Below are 23,693 nucleotides of genomic sequence, written 5' to 3'. Positions count from 1 at the left end.
TCCCAACTATGGCATGCATAATACTTTCCAAAAGTTCCTAAGAATTAGTGACATTTTCATAGGGAACATCGATTGATCCATTAAAAGACATAATAATGAATTTGTGCCATAAGTGCCCATTTAATGCAAATTATATCTAATTGCTTTGGCCTGATTGACTGACTGGGTCAGATGCTAACTTCAACTCTCTTGCGCTCTTTCTTTCTCTCTCTCACTCTTTCTCTCGCTCTTTCTCTCGCTTTCTCTCTCTTTCACACTCTCTCTTTCTATCTCTCTCTCTCTCTCTCTCTCTCTCTCTCTCTCTCTCTCTCTCTCTCTCTCTCTCTCTCTCTCTCTCTCTCTCTCTCTCTCTCTCTCTCTCTCTCTCTCTCTCTCTCTCTCGCGCTCTCTCTCTCTCTCTCTCTCTCTCTCTCTCTCTCTCTCTCTCGCTCTCTCAGTGTGTCTATCCAGAAGCTCCCAGGGAAGTCGTGCTACATAATGTATGAGTTTTGGCAGGATCATATCTCCCGGATGAGGTGGGTCTGCTGGGTGTGTGTGTGAGACGCTGGCAGGCTGCTCATCTCTCTGATGGAAGCGCTCTCCTCCACTGATGATGAGCAGATGGCCCATCTCTCATATCATGACACACACTCACGCATACACCAATATATACAGTATGTCATCTGCAGTATAGATCAAACTCTGATACAGTAATATGTGTTATGTGTTGAATGTCTTTGCATTCAATAGTATGTACATTCTAATTTTCTTATAAATTGATGTGCATATCTTCAGTGCAAAGTCTTATTATGTAATGTCGTTTACTAACCAAGCCGTTCCCCTATTGAATATTGTTAATAAGGATGATTGTCTTACTGTAATGTCAAGTCTATTGCTGGTTGCTGTGTTCCTGTCCTCCCTAGCTACCTGCAGTCCGATGCCAGTAAGAATTTCCAGCGCTGTGTCATTGATACGTTGGAGGATTCCGAGCTTGTTTCTACTACCATGCTGCTCCCAGGTAAACTCATGTGTGTGTGTGTGCGTGTGTGTTTGTTTGTGTCCATTTCGATACCTATCTGTATTTACAGTATCACTTGTGTTTTCCTGCAAATGTTTTCACATTATTGCTCAACAAAAGACCCCAAACATACACAATAACATGTCCTAAGGCAAGTACATCATTTCACACTGGTCTTTGAACGATTACAGTGGCTTAAGAAAAAAGTTACAATTTGGAGATAGGCGTTGTTAAGCCATCCTTTGGGAACAAGACATACCCCCTATGGTGGTGTTCCACACATGGCAGGGTTCCCAGAATTTGGCCCCCGTGTGATTTTGTTTGCCCCCACCACTGACATAAGACTGTAAAAACACCAGCAAATCAGCTCCAAGTGATTTTAATTTTAGAAATCTGTTCCAAAGTGTTCCCACACATAATAGAGAGATATACACTGAGTGTACAAAACATTAGGAACACCTGCTCTTTCCATGACATAGACTGACCAGGTGAATCCAGGTGAAGGCTATGATCCCTTATTGGTGTCACTTGTTAAATCCACTTCAATCAGTGTAGAGGAAGGGGAGGAGACAGGTTAAAGAAGGATTTTTAAGCCTTGAGACAGTTAAGACATGGATTGTGTATTTGTGCCATTCAGAGGGTGAATCGGCAAGACAAAATATTTAAGGGCCTTTGAACAGGGTATGGTAGTAGGTGTCAAGAACTGCAACGCTGCTGGGTTTTTCACGCTTAACGGTTTCCCGTGTGTATCAAGAATGGTCCACCACCCAAAGGACATCCAGCCAACTTGACACAATTGTGGGAAGCATTGGAGTCAACATGGGCCAGCATCCCTGTGGAATGCTTTCAACATCTTGTAGAGTCCATGCCCCGACGAATTGAGGCTGTTCTGAGGGGAAAAAAGGGGGTGCAACACAATATTGGGAAGGTGTTCCTAATGTTTGGTATACTCAGTGTATGTGATCATATACAAATGTAAGCAAGGTTTGAAATGATTATGTTTCAGTCAAATATTGTATCTGTTTGGGCTTCTAGTGGTCAATTTGGAGTCTACAAATTGTTCCAACCCCCTGACCATCCGCTCAAGAAAAAAATCGGCCCGCGGCTGAATCTAATTGATGATCCCTGCCCTATGGAGACGGACCAGAACGCAGACCTGGGTTCAAATACTATTTGAAATCCTTCAAATACTTTTAGCATTTGCTTTAGCCTGCCTGGAGAGCTGGATGGGTGGGGTTTACACTTTTGCAATTATTCTATTGGGAAGCTCAATCAAGCCCAGCAAAAGTATTTGAACCCAGGTCTCCTAGAAATGACTTGTTATTTACCCATTGATCCACAACTCAAATGAAACTCCTCTCTTTTTTCCTGTAGCATCTTGGTGGATTATGACTAACAACTAGCAGCAGACCACGGAACACCATGTCTCCTGCCCCCATGCACACAACACAACCACAAGACAGCAAATGCAACATTTCATCCAAGTGTTTCAGTTCAAAACTACCGGACACGGAACACTGCGTTAAAACAGCATCCTGCGGCATCTTTCTTATGTACCAACGACCAGAGACGTCATGCCCATAGGGGGCACAGGGGCACATGCCCCCTCAGATTTGTCCTGTTAAAAAATATATATATATATATAATTTTCATTCATTTATTTCACCTAGAAATGTAATGAAGTTGGCTTTAGCTAGCCCAGATAGGTTCCCAATCTCCCAACCTCATAACTAGCCATTTCAGGCTATCAATCAAGTTAGAGTAGCTAGCTTGTCTAACTATCTTAGCTGGAATGCCTGCTGGCAAGGTTGGTAGACTTTAAAAAAACATGCAAGCAGCACTGGTCATTACCGTAATGTGCTGTTTGTTTGAAAAAAGGGGCAAAGCAAAAGCAGCCAAAACAGTAGACATGAAAGTGATTTGCAAAAGCCAATGGCAATTTTTTTAAAAGCTAGAATTGATTAAGTCTTGAATCAAAAGACACTAGTTTAGTCGTAGTGCATTTCAACAGCGTGGAGATATTATACAGTTACTGCAACATGATACATGCTTTTTAATGACTTGCTATATATAACTTGCTTACTCTTCAGTACAATTGAAGAGAACGTTTGGGGCTAGCAGTTTAAGATGCATGCAGACCAACGTTTCACAGAGTCTCTGAAATTAGTCACTTTGCATTCTCGCTGCATAGCCTAAAGGTAATTTATTTCCTTAGATAGGAACCAAACTGTGATGTTGTGTTTTGAATGCTGAATTGTTCCTACTGTAGGGGGGGAGGTATTGATGTTGCACCCCACTGCTTTCTTATTCTAACATAAGGGCAATGTGATGTTTTTATAGTTAGGTTTTCTAGTGGTTATGTTTATGCCTTTTTAAAGGAGTTTATCCCAGATAATTGACCTGTTTAAAGAATGTACACTACCGTTCAAAAGTTAGACATTGTTAATGTTGTAAATGGCTATTGTAGCTGGAAACAGCTGATTTTTTATGGAATATCTACATAGGCGTACAGAGGCCCATTATCAGCAACCATCAGACCTGTGTTCCAATGGCACGTTGTGTTTGCTAATCCAAGTTTATCATTTTAAAAGGCTAATTGATCATTAGAAAACCATTTTCAACGTCAACAGTGAAGAGGCGACTCCGGGATGCTGACCTTCTAGGCAGAGTTGCAAAGAAAAAGCCATATCTCAGACTGCCCATCTTAATCTTTTTTTTTGCCTCCCACTCCTCTTTCTATTCTGGTTAGAGCCAGTTTGTGCTGTTCTGTGAAGGGAGTAGTACACGGCATTGTACGAGTTCTTCAGTTTCTTGGCAATTTCTCGCATGGAAAATCCTTCATTTCTCAGTACAAGAATAGACTGATGAGTTTCAGAAGAAAGTTATTTGTTTCTGGCCATTTTGAGCCTGTAATCGAACCCACAATTGCTGATGCTCCAGATACTTAACTAGTCTCAAGAAGGCCAGTTTTTTTGCTTCTTTAATCAGCACAACTGTTTTCAGCTGTGCTAACATAATTGCAAAAGTGTTTTCTAATAATCAATTAGCCTTTTAAAATGATAAACTTGGATTAGCAAACACAACGTGCCATTGGAACACAGGACTGATGGTTGCTGATAATGGGCCTCTGTACGCCTATGTAGATATTCCATTAAATATCAGCCATTTCCAGCTACAATAGCAATTTCCAACATTAACAATGTCTACACTGTATTTCTGATCAATTTGATGTTATTTTAATGGACAAAAAAATTGCTTTTCTTTCAAAAACAAGGACATTTCTAAGTGACCCCAAACTTTTGAATGGTAGTGTATGTATCTACATAGATATATCATAGAAATACATATTCTCCCAATTTTTCCATAGTTGAATTTATTTCATTTGTAAGATACTAGTAAGAGAATCAGGCATATTCATGTGTATATGGATATGTTGTCATTGTGCTTTTGTTGTTAATTAAGTATATTTTTTATGTAGGAATTCAACATATTAACTATAATAAAAGTCAATGGCCAGTCAGCCTACTCAACTGTTTTTAATTTCTAGGTATACAGGTACACTTAGAAAAAAAGGTTATATCTAGAACCTAAAAGTGTTCTTCAAAGTGTTCTCCCGTGAGGACAGCAGAAGAACCCTTTTGGAACCCTTTTTTCTAATAAAATAAAATAAAATAAAATTGTATTTGCCACATGCGCCGAATACAACAGGTGTAGACATTACCGTGAAATGCTTACTTACAGCCCTTAACCAACAATGCATTTCTTTCTTAATAAAAAAGTAAAATAAAACAACAACAACAAAAAAGTGTTGATAAAAAAAGAGCAGAAGTTAAATAAAATAAGAGTAGGGAGGCTATATATACAGAGGGGTACCGGTGCAGAGTCAATATGGGCACCGGCTAGTTGAGGTAGTTGAGGTAATATGTACATGTGGGTTGAGTTAAAGTGACTATGCATAAATAATTACAGTTTTTTTCAATTGTTTACACGCGATTTTGAAAACAGAGTTCTTTTTGTCAAAATATAATCACAATTATCCAAACACCACAATCAATTAGCAAAATTCCTAGATTGTTTGCAAAATGACACACTTCAGTCAAAACATACACACTTCAGTCAAAACATATACACATATTTGTGAAAATGCTATTTGTTTTCATTTAACCAACACAGTCATCAATGATCATACACTATTGCAGCCAGTTTCACACTGCTGTGATAAATAAAAAACACATTTGTAAAAAAAAAAAAAAAAAAAAGATTTTTGGCCAGACATTCTTACTGTATGTGAGAGATAATTTAGGTGACAAAAAATAGTGAGAAACTCACAACATTATTCATGATTTGTTTTGAGATATAAGGAGAATGTAGACAAATACTGTAGGCCTACTATAACCTTACCAAGCACTGCACAACACTTGATGCTGCAGACTGAATATTTCAAGTATTTATTTCAATACTTACAGTATTTCTTACCATAATCAGTTACAGTAATCAACCAACAATGATATCAATTACTGTAAACAAATAAAATCCGTAGACAAATAAAAATTACTGCATGAATTACAGTACATACACTTTGACTCTGAAGAAAAGTAAAGTAAAAGTAAACAGAAATGAAAGAAAACTACTGTAAAAGCAACAAGAATACTGTAACTATCCGTCTCTCCGTCTGGCTGGATCAGGCCATAACATTTCATCCACATCACAGGCTATGTCTTCATTGGCAAGGCACCGTTGGAAGAATCGCCTTGTGTGACGAATCCACCCCTGCACTGAAGCTGCTTCAATAAGATCACATGCCTGTTCCATGGCCTGAATGAGGGGCAAACGGTCATAAGGCCGCAGGTCATATACCTTCCACCGCCACGCTGAAAAAAATTATTCTATAGGATTCAGGAAGGGGGAGTATGGGGGAAGGTATAAAACTTCAAAATCAGGGTGATCATGGAACCAGTTCTGGACTAGAGCAGCCCGATGAAATGAGACATTGTCCCAAACGACAATGTACCGCATCTGGTCCACTTGGTGTAATGCTGTGACAATCTCATGCAATCGGTCAAGAAATGCAAGTATCAGATTTGCATTATAGGGTCCCAGATTTGCATGGTGGTGGAGGACCCCATTTTGTGTGATAGCAGCGCAAAGGGTGATGTTACCCCCTCGCTGCCCTGGCACATTGGTGATTGCCCTGTGCCCAATTACATTTCTCCCTCTTCTTCTTGTTTTTGCAAGGTTAAATCCAGCCTCATCCACATATATAAATTCATGTTGAATTTCAGCAGCATCCATTTGCAAGACTCTCTGAAACACATTAAAGAAAATAGGATGCTATTCAATATCTATAGCACAGTATTTTTTTTGTGACAGAACATTATGAGCAGTGCATGATACCATACCATAGTCAGATGAACAATGCATACCTCCACATACTCATTGCGCAGATGTTTCACTTTCTCTGAATTTCTGTCAAATGGTACCCGATACAGTTGCTTCATGTATATTTGATTTTTCTTTAGGATTCGACCTAATGTTGACAGAGAGACTCGTTGGATGTTATTGAAAATATTGTCATCATTGATGATATTGGCTTGGATTTCTCGTAGCCTGATACAATTATTGGCCAAAACCATGTTCACAATGGCGGCCTCTTGTGCACGACTAAACATAGGGCCCCTTCCACCTTGGTGTCCTCGACCCTCAATCCTATGTAAAAACAAAATAAGATAAAAATAAATAAATATATATATATATATATATATATATATATATATATATATATATATATATATATATATATATATATATATATATATATATATATATATATGCAGCCTACTGTCAAATGTCACAGTAAACAATATTGATTATACAAGCTTCAGTTTCAATGTATACTGTGTGGTTAGCTTACCTGTTTTCACGATGAAATGTCCGAATTACTGACGCAACAGTATTTCTGCTGAGATTTGGTTGAACTGTTTGTCCAGCTTCCATCAGTGTCAGTCCATGGTTGATAACATGGTCAATAAGTGTTGCACGGATTTCTCGAGTCAAATTTGGTCCTCGTCTTCTTTGTTCAGGTTCTATCAACTCTTCAAGTCCTTCTCTACCTCTTCCTCTACCTAGGTGTCTTCCTCTACCTCCTTCTCTTCCTCTACCTTCTTCTCCTCTACCTATGCCTCTTCCTCTACCTCCTTCTCCTCTTCCTCTACCGCCTTCATCTCCTCTTTGAGCTCCCCCTCTCATTCTCACTCTTCTTCTTCTTCTAACTCCTTCCATTTTTGTTGAAGACAGGTGAACTCACCTGCTGCCTTTTATAGCACACCTGAGTGCTGCGTTTTCAAATTAGCACATGTGTGCTTCCACACCTGGTAGATGTGTTTATCCAATTCATTCATTAGTGTGGTAATTGGCAATCCGGTGCTTTGTAATTACAAGGAAGTAACCTCACGATCCTTATCTGTGTCTAAGGTGTGAAAATGTGTGTAGAGTTTTACAAATCACTGTGTGTAATGTTTTGCAAAAAGGGTGAGGCGGACATTGTGTGTAATGTTGTGCAAATCTGTGGAGGTGTTTTGCTCATTGGAGTACAATTTTGCTAATTGTGTGGAAATTTTAATTTTAGTGTGTAAACAATCGTAAAAAACTGTAACAGAGTAGCAGCAGCGTACAAAAGTGTATTGTCAATAAAAGGTTATTACTTCAAACCTTTTCTCTACTAAGTCTTTTAAAGTCCACTGTAGTTGAAAACGATAACACATTTAGAAACTTCCTTTCATGAGCATTTGGCAGGCTCGTGTTGAGCAAAGCACTTTCTTCCCATGTTGTCAAGACTTCTCGCCTAGAAAAACTATTCATTTTAGCCTCATGAATAACGGTTTCTCAGAAACGGTGACATGATGGAAAGAGAAGCAACTCCCTTTGCATAGAAATGAAGATGGCTGGGAAAGAGCTCGACAAAAGCCCCCGTCTCTCCTTGAAAGTAAAATTAGTTTGAGTGTGTCGCTGTTGCAATCATTGTCAAGTACTTCACGCTCAGATGCGATGTGGTCATTGTGTCGTATGTATGGTACATGGAGAGAGGCTGGCGGAGATTGATTGAGGGCAAACCTGTAGGGCCGGTTTACTTCACACAGATTAAGCAAATTAAGCATGTTCAATGGAGATTCTCCATTCAAAGTGCTTTTTAGTCCATGACTAGTGTCAGGGATCTGTGTCAGGGAAACCGGCCCAAAGAGATACAATACTAATAGGGACACGTTTCTGGGACACAGATTAAGCCTGGTCTTGAACTAAAAAGCTAACTCAATGGAGAATCTCCATTGAAAATGCTTTTTAAATCCAGGATTAGGCTTAATCTGTGTGCAGGAAACCGTCCTATTGTTAAATTAATTCTGTGGGCATACCTTAGGTGGCATCATATTCTTTGTAACATATACTTTGTGTGTGTGTGTGTGTGTGTGTGTGTGTGTGTGTGTGTGTGTGTGTGTGTGTGTGTGTGTGTACCAGAAGTCTTCAATGATAGTGAAACAAGGAAATATTGGACAAGTGGGGACATTTTCCCGGTCCCCACAAGGAAAATGGCTATTTTAGGCTTATTGGTTAGGTTTAGGGTTAGGGTTACAATTAGGGTTGGAATTAGCTTTAGGGTTAAGGGTTACAATTAGGAGTTAGGTTTAGTTTTAGGGTTAGGGGTTAAGGTTAGGGTTAGGGTAGCCTCATTGCAAACCAAAAAAGGCAAGCCTGCGGAAGTTCCATGGCAGAAATCAGCTAAAGAGGGGTCGGAACACAGTGAAAATCAGTGACACCTCACAGCACGTCAAACCAATCAAATGCCTTGCTTGGGCGGAGCTCCAAAGGTGCATGCTCACCAGATTAGTGTCGTAAGGGCAACACTGCGTGATCACAATTTATTTTAACAAAACAAAAAAGCACTGGTGACAAAACATTTTAGAACGTTTGCTGCAAGCTGGTTTTGACGGCATTTCTCTGTTATTTCGAGATGCGCTAAAGCTGCAGCAAGAAGGGAGAAATCATCCATCACGTTTCTGAAGTGATATTTGGCTGTAAAGGCTAGCACGAGGGACAAGAAGTAGCTAGACACAATGAGGTTCGTTTTGAGAAAAGTCAGCTAACCTTGTGAGCTACCTAGGTATAACTAACTAGCTAGCAACTAGCTAGTTCAATTTCTCTCACGATTATAAAGCCAACAATATGTTAATTTAAACACCATATTATTGACCTGAAAGGTTGACTATGGTCAGTGATACATAGAGCTACTATGTAGGCTACTGTCTATCTATAGGAACAACCAGGGCCATAACTATATATGAGGACACCGAACTCAGTAATTTTTTTCTAATCAAAATCAAAAGATTTATTACATATGTTTTACACAATAAAGGAAATAAATTACGGATCAACATCTAAATATTGCTCCCAGCGTTGATCAAAGCTCCAAACGCTTGTATTCTTGATCTGACTGAGTTCTAATCACGCCTGCCTCTTTGCTAACGTGTGGAATCAAGAATAGTGGTTTGTTTGTTGTGTTAGCCTGCGTCCATCGGATTTGCCTCCCGGATTTGCCTTTTTAGCAGCACATTCACCACTCTCAAACGGCTAATCCGCCACCTGGTAAATAATTGCTTATAGATACCTACAGTCAGTCAGCTGGGTAGTCTGCAGAGTCTTCTATTGCGTAATGTTCAAGGGCTCTGGCTAGTATAACTTAGCCAGCTAGAAGGATGAAGTAAGAAGCTAACATTAAACAGAGCCTTCCTCAGCAGGAGCAAAATATAGGCTACTAAATTCTCATGACTTTGCTTTACAGAGAGTAGGTTACTGAGACAGACTGTGATGTGGCGCTCAGTGGTGAGGCAGGCTGCAATGCATGCAGGAGAAGCAGAGGAGACAGAGAGAGGGGAAGCAAGGAGAGAGAGAGGTTAGTACAGTGGTTCCCAAACTTGGGGTTGGGCGTCATGTGGGGTCTGTACTATTCTTATCAAACAAGTTAGGAACTTTAAAAAAATATATGTTTCAATATGAACATCACCTTCCCTACAGGCCTAGGCATACATAAAAAAATCTGTTAAAATGCAAACTATACAGTTCTAAAAATGTTTTTGTTGATATCAGTGGTTGTTCATTTTATCTCAAACGCCCACTGGAGTTTATAGTTTACCTATTACCCACCTTTTTTTACCAATACATCACTGATATTAATACAGAATTGTATGTAATATTCTAATAATTCATGTGAATGTGATAATACGATCATCTGTGTGCTCCATTGATATCTGTTTGTGTGGAGCTTGATTACTAATGACTAGGAATACAAATGTGAACGCTACACTACAAAGAAAAGGTTCCTGGAGTATCCTTTAAGGGTTCTTCAAATTGAAACTGTGGGGGAACCCCTATAAGTTTGTCCAAGAACCCTTAAAAAGGGTTCTTCAAAGATCCCCTTTTAATGGATCCTCAAATAACCTTTTGGGGTGAAATTTTTTTATGTCCCCCCCCCCCCCCCTATTATTTGTATTAATTATAATAATAATACACATAACAATAATAACAATAACACAATATTTTAGTTCTCAGTGTTTATTATGATTTTTGTGGTGAAGCAGAAATGAAAATCCAAATATGAGGTAAACTCCCAGCAGAGTCCCAAGTCCAATGGGTATATCCTCTGGCGTGTTGATGTTAATGTGTTGATGTTCTCCATATCCATAGCCAGAATGATTTTGCAGTGCATGGTGATTGAACAGGTTTCCTGTTATATTCATCAGAGCTGTAGGGAGGGTGAAGTCTGTGAATCCAAAAAATAGTAATTATACAGATGATTAACAAAACATGCACACGACAGAATTCATACCTTGGTTTTTGTGGTGAATGTGAATGTTTTGATAATAGTTTTCATACACATACCTTGTCCATAATGTAGAGGCCTATGGGGTATTCATTGAAGAGGTAAGGGAGGAGGATGGGAAATGTGATCAACATAACATACCAATATGAATTGACATACCTTTGTATGCCTCCTCGTCTGTATACCTGCAGACACAGACACAAAAGTGAGCAGTTCAGTCATCTGCATCCAATAAAGCTAGCCTTCAACATATTCTTATAGCCTACATATTCTTATCTCTTCTTTGATTGATATCCATTTAATTGTGTCAATTTTCTGTTTTAGAAAGATTTGCACAAATATGAAAAGATAGATGTTATCATCATAAAACAATATCAATTTAGATCATACAAGGGACAAACCTTACCTTAAATTGAGGAGATCTTTACATTTTTCAGTTAAGTGCCTGCACCTGCTGTCCTTTCAAATCCAAATGTTTCAGTTGGTCAGTTAGGTTCCTGCAAGAACCCCCACCAACTAAGGAGGTTTCTCGATGAACCCCACCTCCTATGGGGTTCTTGGAAGAACCTTTTGGGGGCCATTTTCAGTGCCAAGAACCCTAAGGTTCTTCAAAGAACTTTGAGGATCTTAGAAGAACCCTTGTTGAACCCCTAATTTTTTGAGTGTATGGCCGAATTGATGATGCATGCCATATGATAAAATGTATTTACATAGCTGATATACTGAGAGAGAGAGACGATCAAAACATAATCACTTCAAAATATACAAATAAGCTAACTAGTATCTAAAGATTAGACATCTTAGTCTAAACAACAATAGATAATTGAGTAGTAACCAGTAGGCTGTTAATACTAAAGCATCATTTCAAGTGGGAAGAAAAACTCAATACCAGCGGTGGCCAACATTACTCCACTGATCCCTGATCTACTGGCAGAGCAGACTTCTATTCCAGCCTAGCAATCGCACATTCATTAGATTTGCTAAATTGGATCAAGTGTGTTATTGCTGGGCTGAAACAGAACCCTGCACAACCAGCAGACCTTCAGCAGTGTTGGCCTGCTCCAGTTGATGTTTAACTGTATTTTTGTATATAACATTTGCTAACATAGGTAGGCCTACACAGATAGGATATACCCTTAGTCTCTTGGGACATTCCTTGGGACCTCTCTCTTCATCTCCAAACAGGCTTTCACAGCTTTCCGTATCTGAGGACAGAAAACATCCCAAAGAACCAGGCTTCATTCAAATTAGACAGCACTGAATATTATGTTGCTTTTATCCTTCTGTCCTCAAAGTTTAAATAAATAAATCACGTTTTTAGCTAATATTGGCCTAAATGTGCATCTTTACAGAAAACATGTTGTGACTGCATTTTTTAAACAGAAATAGCAGAGATGTCCTTCAGAATTAGCAACTTGGATTAAATATGACGGTGGTTCCATTTCCATGCCTTGTATAGCCTACTACTGAATATGGTGCAAATGTATGCTCAATATATGTCACCTTCATGTGAAGAAGCACAATGATTTTCGTACAAATTCATAAAAAATGAAAAGCTGAAATGTCTTCAGTCAATAAGTATTCAACCCCTTTGTTATGGCAAACCTAAATAAGTTCAGCAGTAAAAAGGTGCTTAACAAGTCACATGAGTTGCATGGACTCTGTGTGCAATAATAGGGTTTAACATGATTTTTGAATGACTTCCTCATCTCTGTACCCCACACACAATTATCTGTAAGGTCCCTCAGTCGAGCAGTGAATTTCGAACACAGATTCAACCACAAACATCAGGGAGGTTTTCCAATGCCTCGCAAAGAAGGGCACCTATTGGTAGATGGGTCAAAATAAAAGAAGCAGACATTGAATATCCCTTTTAGCATGGTGAAGTTATTAGTTACACTTTGGATGGTGTATCAATACACCCAGTCACTACAAAGATACAGGCATCCTTCCTAACTTAGTTGCCGGAGAGGAAGGAAACCGCTCAGGGATTTCACCATGAGGCCAATTGTGACTTTAAAACAGTTACAGAGTTTAATGGCTGTGATAGGAGAAAACTGAGGAAGGATCCACAACATTGTAGTGGAAAGAAGGAAGCCTGTACAGAATATAAAATATTCCAAAACATGCATCCTGTTTGCAACAAGGCACTAAAGTAAAACTGCAAAAAATGTGGCAAAGCAATTCACTTTTTGTCCTTAATACAAAGTGTTATGTTTGAGGCAAATCCAATACAACACATTACTGAGTACCACTCTCCATATTTTCAAGCATAGTGGTGGCTGCATCATGTTATGGGTATGCTTGTAATCGTTATGCACTGGGTAGTTTCTCAGGATAAAAAATAAACGGAATGGAGCTAAGCACAGGCAAAATCATGGAGGAAAACTTGGTTCAGTCTGCTTTCCAACAGACACTAGGAGACAAATTCACCTTTCAGCAGGACAATAACCTAAAACAGAAGGCCAAATCTACACTGGAGTTGCTTACCAAGAAGACATTGAATGTTCCTGAGTGACCGAGTTACAGTTTTGACTTAAATCTACTTGAAAATCTATGGCAAGACCTGAAAATGGTTGTCTAGCAATGATCAACAATCAATTTGACAGAGCTTGAAGAATTTTGAAAAGAATAATGGGCAAATGTTGCACAATCCAGGTGTGGAAAACTCTTAGAGACTTACCCAGAAAGACTCACAGCTGTAATCGCTGCCAAAGGTGCTTCTACAAAGTATTGACTCAATATATTTCTGTATTTAATTTTCAATCAATTAATAAATGCAAACATTTCTAAAAACATATTTTCACTTTGTCATTATGGGGTATTGTGTATAGATGAGGTGAGAAAAATAAATATATTTAATCCATTTTGAATTCAGGCTGTAACACAACAAAATGTGGAATAAGTCTAAGGCTATGAATACTTTCTGAAGGCACTGTAGTTATATGATTTACTCTACATACTGTAATAGGTTATTCCTCCACATTCATAAGATGGATTTCTGTACTTTAAATGGAGACTGCATTCAACAGACTTACATTGTCAATAATTTGCACCACATCAGTTGAATTGGTCTGCTTGGATTGTATTTTTAAGTCATAGCCAACCGTCGAGATCACCTGTCAAGAGCAGCATTTTGCAAACCAATACATTTATTCATACAACTCATCAAGATGAATAAAACAAAATGTGTAATTGTTCTCTTTGAATATTTTTGGTTTGCATGAGTTATCCCTTTTCTATTAATATTAAACTACACATTTATTCTGTTTCATATCTGGCCACATAATGGCACATCCACAGATGTAGCACACTGAAAACAGTTGCCTCGTGATTGAAATTTGGTTTGGAAATGAACCAGAATCATACAGTATGCCATTTGTATGAATATGCAGTGGATAGCAAGGACATTAGATGTAGATGAGGGCCAGTCGTCTGTTAGCGCCTCCTGTTCCTCCCCGTCTCTTCCTTAGACGCAGCATCCACACACACACACACACACACACACACACAAGATGCGGCCTGTGAATAACATTACCGTCTTGAGGAAAGAATGGTCTTACTGTATGTGTCACACTGTTGCCACATTGACCAGGCTTTAAGAAATCTGGTACCATATTCATAAAGTGTCTCAGAGTAGGTAGCTGACTTAAGATCAGTTTGACCTTTTAGATCACAATGAATAACATTACAAGACAGAGGGAATACAACTTCAAAGGAATACAAAATGAAGAAAGGGAAGAACTAAGGTAAAGCAAATAAAGTGAAGTAGAAATAAAGACAGCTATAAAAAGTGACAGGTGCAAACTTAAGTGTGAATCCTAACTTCCACTTAAGTCAAACTTTTAACTTAGTCTTACACTGACATCAATGCATGACTACATTACAATTTGACTTATTAAGTGGAAGTTAAAGTAACTTCCCAGTGAAAATCTGACTTTTAAAAGTTGTTGACTCGTCCTATAATCGTATTTGTGGCCTAAGTATAAATTGGAGAAAAAACACTTAAAAAAACCCACCTCAAACCTGTATCTCAAACAGACCGTTTAAAAAATGCTTGCTAATTACTCATAGAACAAGATGTCATCTCTCTGAGGAGGATGAGCTGGCCAATTAGCGGTCTTCTTCCATGACTATTTTTAAAGACTGGTATACGCCCACACCATTCTGTTGTTGGGGTATACCCACACCATTCAACACAGAAAAGCTGCTTTTTACATACTTAATTACAATTTTTTGAAGGAAAACTATTTAACTCATATTGGAAGTATTTATAGGTCATATTTCATAGAAATCTGGAAACACTGGGCAGTTACTTTAAGATTCACCACTAAAGGATGGATGACTCGCACCAGAATCAGGAAGAACAGTCTGAATAGGCCCTTCGCTAGTCTTTACTTTACTGACTTTATTGTCCCCATGGGGAAATTTTGTTGCAGGATCATGTACATGTTTAAAGTGCCGTTTAAATACAGTAGAAAACAAATTGACAATACAACACTCATAACAGTTACATGGCAATAAAAAGAGACTAGCCTGCTGGGTCTCTTGTCTTTCTTAATTTTAGTAATTTAGCAGACGCTCTTATCCAGAGCGACTTACAGTTACTGAGTGCATACATTTTTTATTTTTTCATACTGGCCCCCCGTGGGAATCGAACCCACAACCCTGGCGTTGCAAGCACCATGCTCTACCAACTGAGCTACACGGGGCCCTAAATAATCTTCATTTAAATCTCAACGATACACAGGGATTTATCTTATTCTCTCTTCTTGCCTTTGAATTACTAGAGGGAGTTCTGCTCTACAGAAAGTGCTCGGCAACATAAATACCAATATACTGTGGAATAATGCATTATTCTTTGAGAACTCTGCTCTTGGAGTTTAGGGACTCAGGAGAATAAGGTTTTTATTAGGTTGTGAAAGATTCCAATATTCCAGTAGTGTACTTATTGCTTGGTTCATTATTATTTTAAACTGTATGCTTAATAAATTGGGCTTGTGTTGCTTTGGTTAATACGCTGCTACACAGTGTTCATTCTCTTGGGTATTGCAGATAAGACAGTGTTACAGAATAGAGTAACAATTTACTGAAAGCCAACAGGTATAATGATTTATTACTAGTTATAAGCATGTATGAGCATTTTCAACTGACTCAACATGGCTGTTATAAATCAGAATAAAGATGATAACATACTTACAATGCATTATAACTGCATTATAATGCATTATTATAAATTAAGTGTTATACAGATTGGTAAAGCTACGGGTCCATCCATAGGGAGTCGTTTCTTAGAACAGCATTGTATACTGTCCTTGCCGTTCGCTTTCCGAAGTAGTAGGTGGGAGAGAAATACCGAACATTTATCATCCGACACACGATGCTTGACTTGCTTTAGTGTTCAGTTTACTTAAATTCCTCTCAGTCATAACCTTAAAGCAAATGAACTCGTCAAGGCGTCACACTGTGAAAATCCATTTACACACACAACAGTGAGAGAGAGAGCGAGAGAGCAAGAGAGAGAGAGCGAGAGAGAGAGAGAAGCATTTCCTGTTGTGTGAATTGTTGTACATTGGATGTGTGGAGACATCCAGCATAAGATTCATAAACTAATTTACTCTCTTCCTCTCTATATGATAAACACATTTTATTAGGTACACCCATCTAGTACCGGGTCAGACCCCCCTTTGCCTCCACAACAGCCTGTATTGTTCGAGGCATGGATTCCACAAGGTGTGGCATTCAAACGTTGCTCAATTGGTATCAAGGGACCTATCGTGTGCCAGGAAAACATTCTCCACACCATTACACCACCACCACCAGCCTGTACCGTTGACACCAGGCAGGATGGGGTCATAGACTCATGCTGCTTACGCCAAATCCTGACTCTGCCATCAACATGACGCAACAGGAACTGGGATTCGGTGGACCAGACAATGTTTTTCCACTCCTCAATTGTCCAGTGTTGGCAATCACGTGCCCACTTCTTCTTGTTTTTAGCTGATAGCAGTGGAACCTGGTGTGGTCGTCTGCTGCAATAGCCCATCTGTGATAAGGACCGACAAGTTGTGCGTTCCGAGATGCCGTTCTGCACACCGCCATTATTTGCCTGTTTGTGGCCCGTCTGTTAGCTTGCACGATTTTTGCCATTCCCCTTCGACCTCTCTCATCAACGAGCTGTTTACGCCCACAGAACTGCCGCTGACTGGATGATTTTTGTTTATCGCAACATTCTTGGTAAACCCTAGACAATGTCGTGCGTAAAAAGCCCAGGAGGCTGGCCATTTCTGAGATACTGGAACCGGCCGATGATCATACCATGCTCAAAGTTGCTTAGGTCACTCATTTTGTCCATTCTAACGTTCAATCCAACAGTAACTAAATGCCTCGATGCCTGTCTGCCTGCTTTATATAGCAAGCCACGGCTACATGACTCACTGTCTGTCGGAGCAAACCATTTCGTGAACAGGGTGGTTTACCTAATAAACTGTCCACTGAGTGTAGGATACACATACTGTATATGTGTTCGGTATATGTATCTGCAGATGCGTCTGTTAATACGTTATTTTTCAAATTGCCTGTGCTGCAGCAATGGTAAATCATTAATGACTGACGAAAAGCACCAAGTTTGTTGGCAATCATCTACAGATGGAGGGCACGTTCCTCTGCCCATGCGAGATGACACAACAACCAATGGGCTAATCCTGCCGGTTCACGCTGCGTTCATAGCCGAAAAAAGTGTCCCAACTGTAGTGGGTTCAGAAGTGGGTTCACCGCCTGTGTCGGCGAAATGGCCGCGAATTGAGCTAGAGCGGTGTTTGTCAGACCATGAGACATCCCGAAAATCAGTCTTCTCACAAAATTGTCTGTAGCTTCCGAACAGTTTGACCCATCTATGGAAAGATGAGACTCTCACGAACACAATGGTGTTTTGATCTACGACCCCCATAAGCGTCTGGGGACAGCCGATCTGCCAACTTCTGTCTGTAGCATCCGAACAGTTTGATCTACACACTAAAATGACCCATCTATGGAAAGGTGAGACTTATTTTGCTCTAGGACGTCCACAGGCCTCAAAAGACTCATCTGAAGGTCCCTGGTACCATTTGAAAAAATGAATGGGGAGTGCTTGGAGCTGCGCCATGTGAGGACGTACTTTTCTGAGCTCCTCGCCAGAATGTTTAAATATTTGATTAGTTTGTTCCAAAACATATGGCCGTTTTTTGTCGACAATGTCAGGCACCAACCGCAAGAATCAGACTAAGGCTAATGCTAAAAGACCAGCTAGCCTAGCCAAGGACCATGAGGCTACACCAATGGCTGAACAATGCAGAGCCGAGGTGACTGGACAAGAAGCTGTTCTACAGGCATTCATTGAAATTAAGCAGAGATGCAGTCAGCAGAGCTACGAAACCAGGTTAGCCAGCTGAGAGAGGAGCTGAAAACGACCACTGAACAGGCTAGATCCAATCACGAGGCGCCACTTGACAGCCGCATCACCAGCCTGGAGACGGCGGCTAATGGCTACTCTGACTCGATCACAACACTGGAAAGGAATGTTCTCCAACTGAAAAAGGTAATCAAGGAACTTAAAGAGAAAAACAGAAATTTGAAGGCTAGATCCCGTCGTTCGAATTTACATGTGAGGGGTGTGAGCGATAGACAGGAGGATGGCAAGCGCCCTACAGATTTCATCACAGAGATGCTACAACAATGCAAATAGTCTGGGTAGCCATGATTAGCTGTTCAGGAGTCTTATGGCTTGGGGGTAGAAGCTGTTAAGTGCCTTGCGGTCGGAGGCCGAGCAGATGCCATACCAGGCAGTGATGCAACCAGTCAGGATGCTCTCGATGGTGCAGCTGTATACATTTTTGAGGATCTGAGGACCCATGCCAAATCTTTTCAGTCTCCTGAGGGGGAATAGGCTTTGTCGTGCCCTCTTCACGACTGTTTTGGTGTGTTTGGACCGTGATAGTTTGTTGGTGATGTGGACACCAAGGAACTTGAAGTTCTCAACCTGTTCCACTACAGCCCCGTCGATGAGAATGGGGGAGTGCTCAGTCCTCTTTTTTCCCCTGTAGTCCAACATTTATTTTTTATACTTTAAGGGGTCTTCAAAATCAAATAGCTAAATGATCCTTTGTATGATTAAAACAATTCCATTTAGCTTAGACACGGCTTAGGCTGTTATGGGTTAATAAACAACTGCAGTCATGTTGTCAACAGCCTTGTGGCTATTATCGCCTTTTGACTGTAGTAAAACAGGAATCTCTGAAGTAGTCCCAGGTGAGGCAGGCATGCGAGGGAGGGGCAACTGCGAATGCGCAATGAACCATCTTAGCAAATGAACACGGCCGCAGCCTTTTTTTGCAAGTGTCACAGTACAGCACAGCATGTCGCACTCACCTGGGCCAAAATTGGCTGGGAAATAAATATTGTACTGCATTAAATTGAAATAGCAATGTTACTACGCCAGTGCCAAATATACTGTAAGCCCGCCTTTCTGTAGGATATTCAGTTTGGAAAAAGCTCTGTTGGGTTGATTAGAAGCTAAAATGATCTTGAAAATGCTGAGTCACACTGGGTATGTCCCTCCACCATATTCCCTTCGTAGTGTACCATTTTTGACCAGGGCCCATAGGGCACTATGTAGGGAATAGGGTGCCATTTGAGACGTAACCACTGTGACCAATTCATCTGGAACCTGGTTGGAAAATGTGTGTTGCTGATAAGCCTTGAATTTTCTAATCCAAAAGTAAATCCCAATGCGATGGCTTATCCATATCCTGCCTTAGGCTACCCTTAATTCCCTCGACTGGCTCCAAAAAAAAACAGTGCTATGGAGAACACACACTGTCTAAATGTGTCCCTTTGATCTTGTGTTGCACCAAAGCCTTATAATGTCAGGGGGGTTTTCATGTGTATTGAAACTATGTGATGCATTAAAAGAAAATTAAAAAAGTAAAAACTTAAGCGGCCTCCCGAGTGGTGCAGCAGTGTAAGGCACTGCATCGCAGTGTTGCGGTATCACTACAGCTTGGGGTTCGATCCCAGGCTGTATCATTACCGGCCGCGACTGGTAGTCCCATAGGGCGGCGCACAATTGGCCCAGCGTCGTCCGGGTTAGGGGAGGGTTTGGCCGGGGGGGCTTTACTTGGCTCATCGCGCTCTAGCGACTCCTTGTGGCGGGCAGGGCGCCTGCAGGCTGACTTCGGTCGTCAGTTGAACGGTGTTTCCTCCAACACATTGGTGCGGCTGACTTCCGGGTTAAGCGAGCGGATGTTAAGAAGCGCGGTTTGTCGGGTCATGTTTCAGAGGACGCATGACTCGACCTTTGCCTCTCCCAAACCCGTTGGGGAGTTGCAGCAATGAGACAAGATCGTAATCATGAAATTGGAGAGAAAAAGGGGGTAAAAATTTAATAAAATAAAATACCTTGTTGGATAATAAATGTGTGTGCATTTACAAAACTTCCGTAATAAAAGTAGACTTGACATTGACAAAAGCAAGACATACAAATGTCATAAGGGGTCATAACAAGTGACGTGTCAATGCAACTGCATGACCATCCTCATGATATGATGATGATGATGATGATCATTTTAATCAGGATACCATCATTTGAGGTAATTATCATTTCTTAAGATTAGCCTGACAACAAGCCAAAACCTTGATTTGTTCATCCCATGTGACATGACGATCATTTAACAACCACAGATTATTATGACAATATCTGAATTGTGTAAAATCATGACATCAGAACATAAACATTATCACAAAAGGGCGAATCCTAACGCTCACTTAAGTCAAATTTTCACTTAGACTCCAATTGACATCAACACATGATTAAGTGAAAATTTGACTTACGTGGAAGTTGGGTGAATTTTGTTGTTGTGTATAACTGGACCTTATTGTATGCATGGAGATTGTACGGAGCAGTGACAAAATCTAAAGTGACTACTGTTGTGTGTTTCCCCCCTCAGAGTAACATCTTGGACAGATTTCCTCCTAAAATCTCTGTAGGTTTAGTTTTTGTGCTGTTCTTTCTAAGAACAATTGTTTGTTAGGCAACAGATTTAAACAGATACATTTTTACTTGTGTGTCAAATTTAGATAAACTAAGGGTCTGTGATGAAATTACAGTTTAAATATGTAATTTATTATGTAATGATCCAGCAGTTCCAAGTATAATTCAGGCCAAAAATAGTTTTTTGGTGTCACTACATACAGTAATTGCAGTCTGATGTGGCCAGTATTTGCCGGTTATCTGTGGACCAATAGATTGGTTGGGTTGTTGTTGCACTAATACTGTTAGGCAACAAAACACAAACAAATGCATGCAAATACATACAGCATTTCAGATACTTAAAAATACTTGAGGTCACGTTAATAAAGCTTCAGCAAGCACAAGTAGGATAATGTTATACAGTAGCTACATCCATCTTACCTTGATCGTCAACAAGTATAGCCATAACATTACCTCTCCAAAAAGAGGATATGAAGAAAAAAAAGCTCAGCCACAGATATGGCACAAGTTATGTACAGTGCCTGCAGAAAGTATTCACACCCCTTGACTTTTTCCACATTTTGTTGTGTTACAGCCTGAATTTAAAATTGATTACTTTTGAATGACTACCTCTTCTCTATACCCCACACATACAATTATCTGTAAGGTTCCCCAAGTTAAGCAGTGCATTTCAAACACAGATTCAACCACAAAGACCAGAGAGATTTTCCAATGCCTTGCAAAAAAGGGGACCTATTGGTAGATTGGTAAAAATTAAAAAAGCAGACATTGAATATCCCTTCGAGCATGGTGAAGTTATTTATTACACTTTGGATGGTGTACCAATACACCCAGTCACTACAAAGATACAGGCATCCTTCCTAACTCAGTTGCCGGAGAGGAAGGAAACCGCTCAGGGATTTCACCATGAGGCCAATTGTGACTTTAAAACAGTTACAGAGTTTAATTGCTTTGATAGGAGAAAACTGAGGATGGATCAACAACATTGCAGTTACTCCACAATACTAACCTAAATGACAGAGTGAAAAGAAGGAAGCCTGTACAGAATAAAAATATTCCAAAACATGCATCCTGCTTGCAGTAAGGCACTAAAATAAAACTGCAAAAAATGTGGCAAAGAAATTAACTTTATGTCGTGAATACAAAGTGTTATCTTTGGGGCAAATCCAACACAGCACATCACTGAGTACCACTCTTCATATTTTCAAGCATGGTGCTGACTGCATCATGTTATGGGTATGCTTGTCTTTGGCAAGGACTAGGGAGTTTTTAGGATAAAAATAAATGGAATAGAGCTAAGCACAGCTGAAATCCTAGAGGAAAACCTGCTTCAGTCTGCTTTCCAACTGACACTGGGAGACAAATTCACCTTTCAGCAGGACAATAACCTAAAACACAAGGCCAAATATACACTGGAGTTGCTTACCAAGACGACATTGAATGTTCCTGAGTGGCCGAGTTACAGTTTTGACTTAAAACAGCTTGAAAATCTATGGCAAGATTTGAAAATGGCTGTCTAGCCATGATTAACAAGCAACTTGACAGGGCTTGATGCATTTCTTAAAGAATAATGTGCAAATATTGTACAATACAGGTGTGCAAAGCTCTTGGAGACTTACCCAGGAAGACTCACAGCTGTAATCGCTGCCAAAGGGTATTCTAACATGTATTGACTCAGGGGTGTGAATGCTTATGTAAATGAGATATTTCTGTATTTCATTTTCCAAAAATGTGTCAAAATGTATAATATATATTTTTCCACTTTTGTCATTATGGGGTATTGTGTGTAGATGGGTGGAGGAAAAATCTATGTAATCCATTTTGAATTTGGGGGGGGGGGGGGGGGGGGGTGCTTAGCCCCCTCAAATGCTACAAAATGCAAACCAGTGACGGTTGGTTCAGGTTCTTTCAATCACATTCATCTCTCTACTCTGCCTGTCTCCCTCTCTCTCTGTCTGTATTCAGCTTTCGCTAGCGAACTTGCAACCATTCAACAGGGCCATCAGTTTCCCACGCCAATGAGCTCAGAACAGACGCAGCTGTATTTGCATCCCGTATTTCAGCCCCTTTTCAGGTGTTCAATTCATCAATTCATTCAGGCTACAAGAGTGTAGGCCTAATGACAATCGACAAATGTCATTACACTTTTTGGTGTTTGGACGCTGGAATTGTTTTGGAGTGGTCGAACCATTGACTGCATATGAACGTGAGCAGGTAGCCTACTTTTTGAAGGGATTTGTTTGACAATCAGATGAAAACTTCAGGACTGGTTGTGTTCATGCCACATTAAAAGGTAATACATGTTTACCATTAAAATAAATGTCTTTACTTAGGCCCATAAAAAAAGTGTAAAATCACGACATATGATTCCATATGTGTTATTTCATAGTTTTGATGTCTTCACTGTTACTCTACAATGTAGAAAATATTCAAAATAAAGAAAAACCCTTGAATGAGTAGGTGTGTCCAAACTTTTGACTGGTACTGTATACTAATACCCTCAATTAATTATCAGGTAGAACAGGACCTCGTAGGGTAAGAGTTGAATACCCCTGGTCTAGAACATGTGGTGTAACTTTGGGTCTATGCACATTTTCAGACGAGGTGTGTTTGTACCTGGCGGCAGGTGAGTTTTGTTGGTCTGTACAGGTCTCTGGGCTTTGGGGGAAATTATGGATGGCACTGATACAGAGCAAGAGTGCAATGAACACTACAATAGCACACAGACACAGATGCAAACCCTCAGCTACAGGAAGGAGAGAAAAAGTATATGATTTGATGGATAAGGTATCAGTAACGTC

At 40.0% G+C, this 23,693-nt stretch overlaps 1 protein-coding gene across 1 annotated transcript in view; it reads left to right on the top strand.

The window, feature by feature from the left end:
* Positions 1-2,400, top strand: part of necab3 (N-terminal EF-hand calcium binding protein 3) — a gene marked incomplete at both ends in the record, with an annotated part of 105,477 nt that extends 103,077 nt beyond the window's left edge. Inside the window, 3 exons of the mRNA XM_084172849.1 lie at positions 438-515; positions 903-997; positions 2,372-2,400. Coding sequence (XP_084028975.1) covers positions 438-515; positions 903-997; positions 2,372-2,400 — 202 coding nt within the window. The remainder of the gene's footprint in view (positions 1-437; positions 516-902; positions 998-2,371) is intronic.
* Between the last annotated feature and the right edge of the window lie 21,293 nt (positions 2,401-23,693).

Source organism: Coregonus lavaretus (assembly GCF_964263955.1).
Source record: "Coregonus lavaretus genome assembly, chromosome: 12".
In the NCBI taxonomy this organism is placed as follows: domain Eukaryota; kingdom Metazoa; phylum Chordata; class Actinopteri; order Salmoniformes; family Salmonidae; genus Coregonus; species Coregonus lavaretus.
The sequence above is the reverse complement of the archived record's forward strand: the minus strand, read 5'-3'. Positions and strand labels throughout refer to the sequence as shown.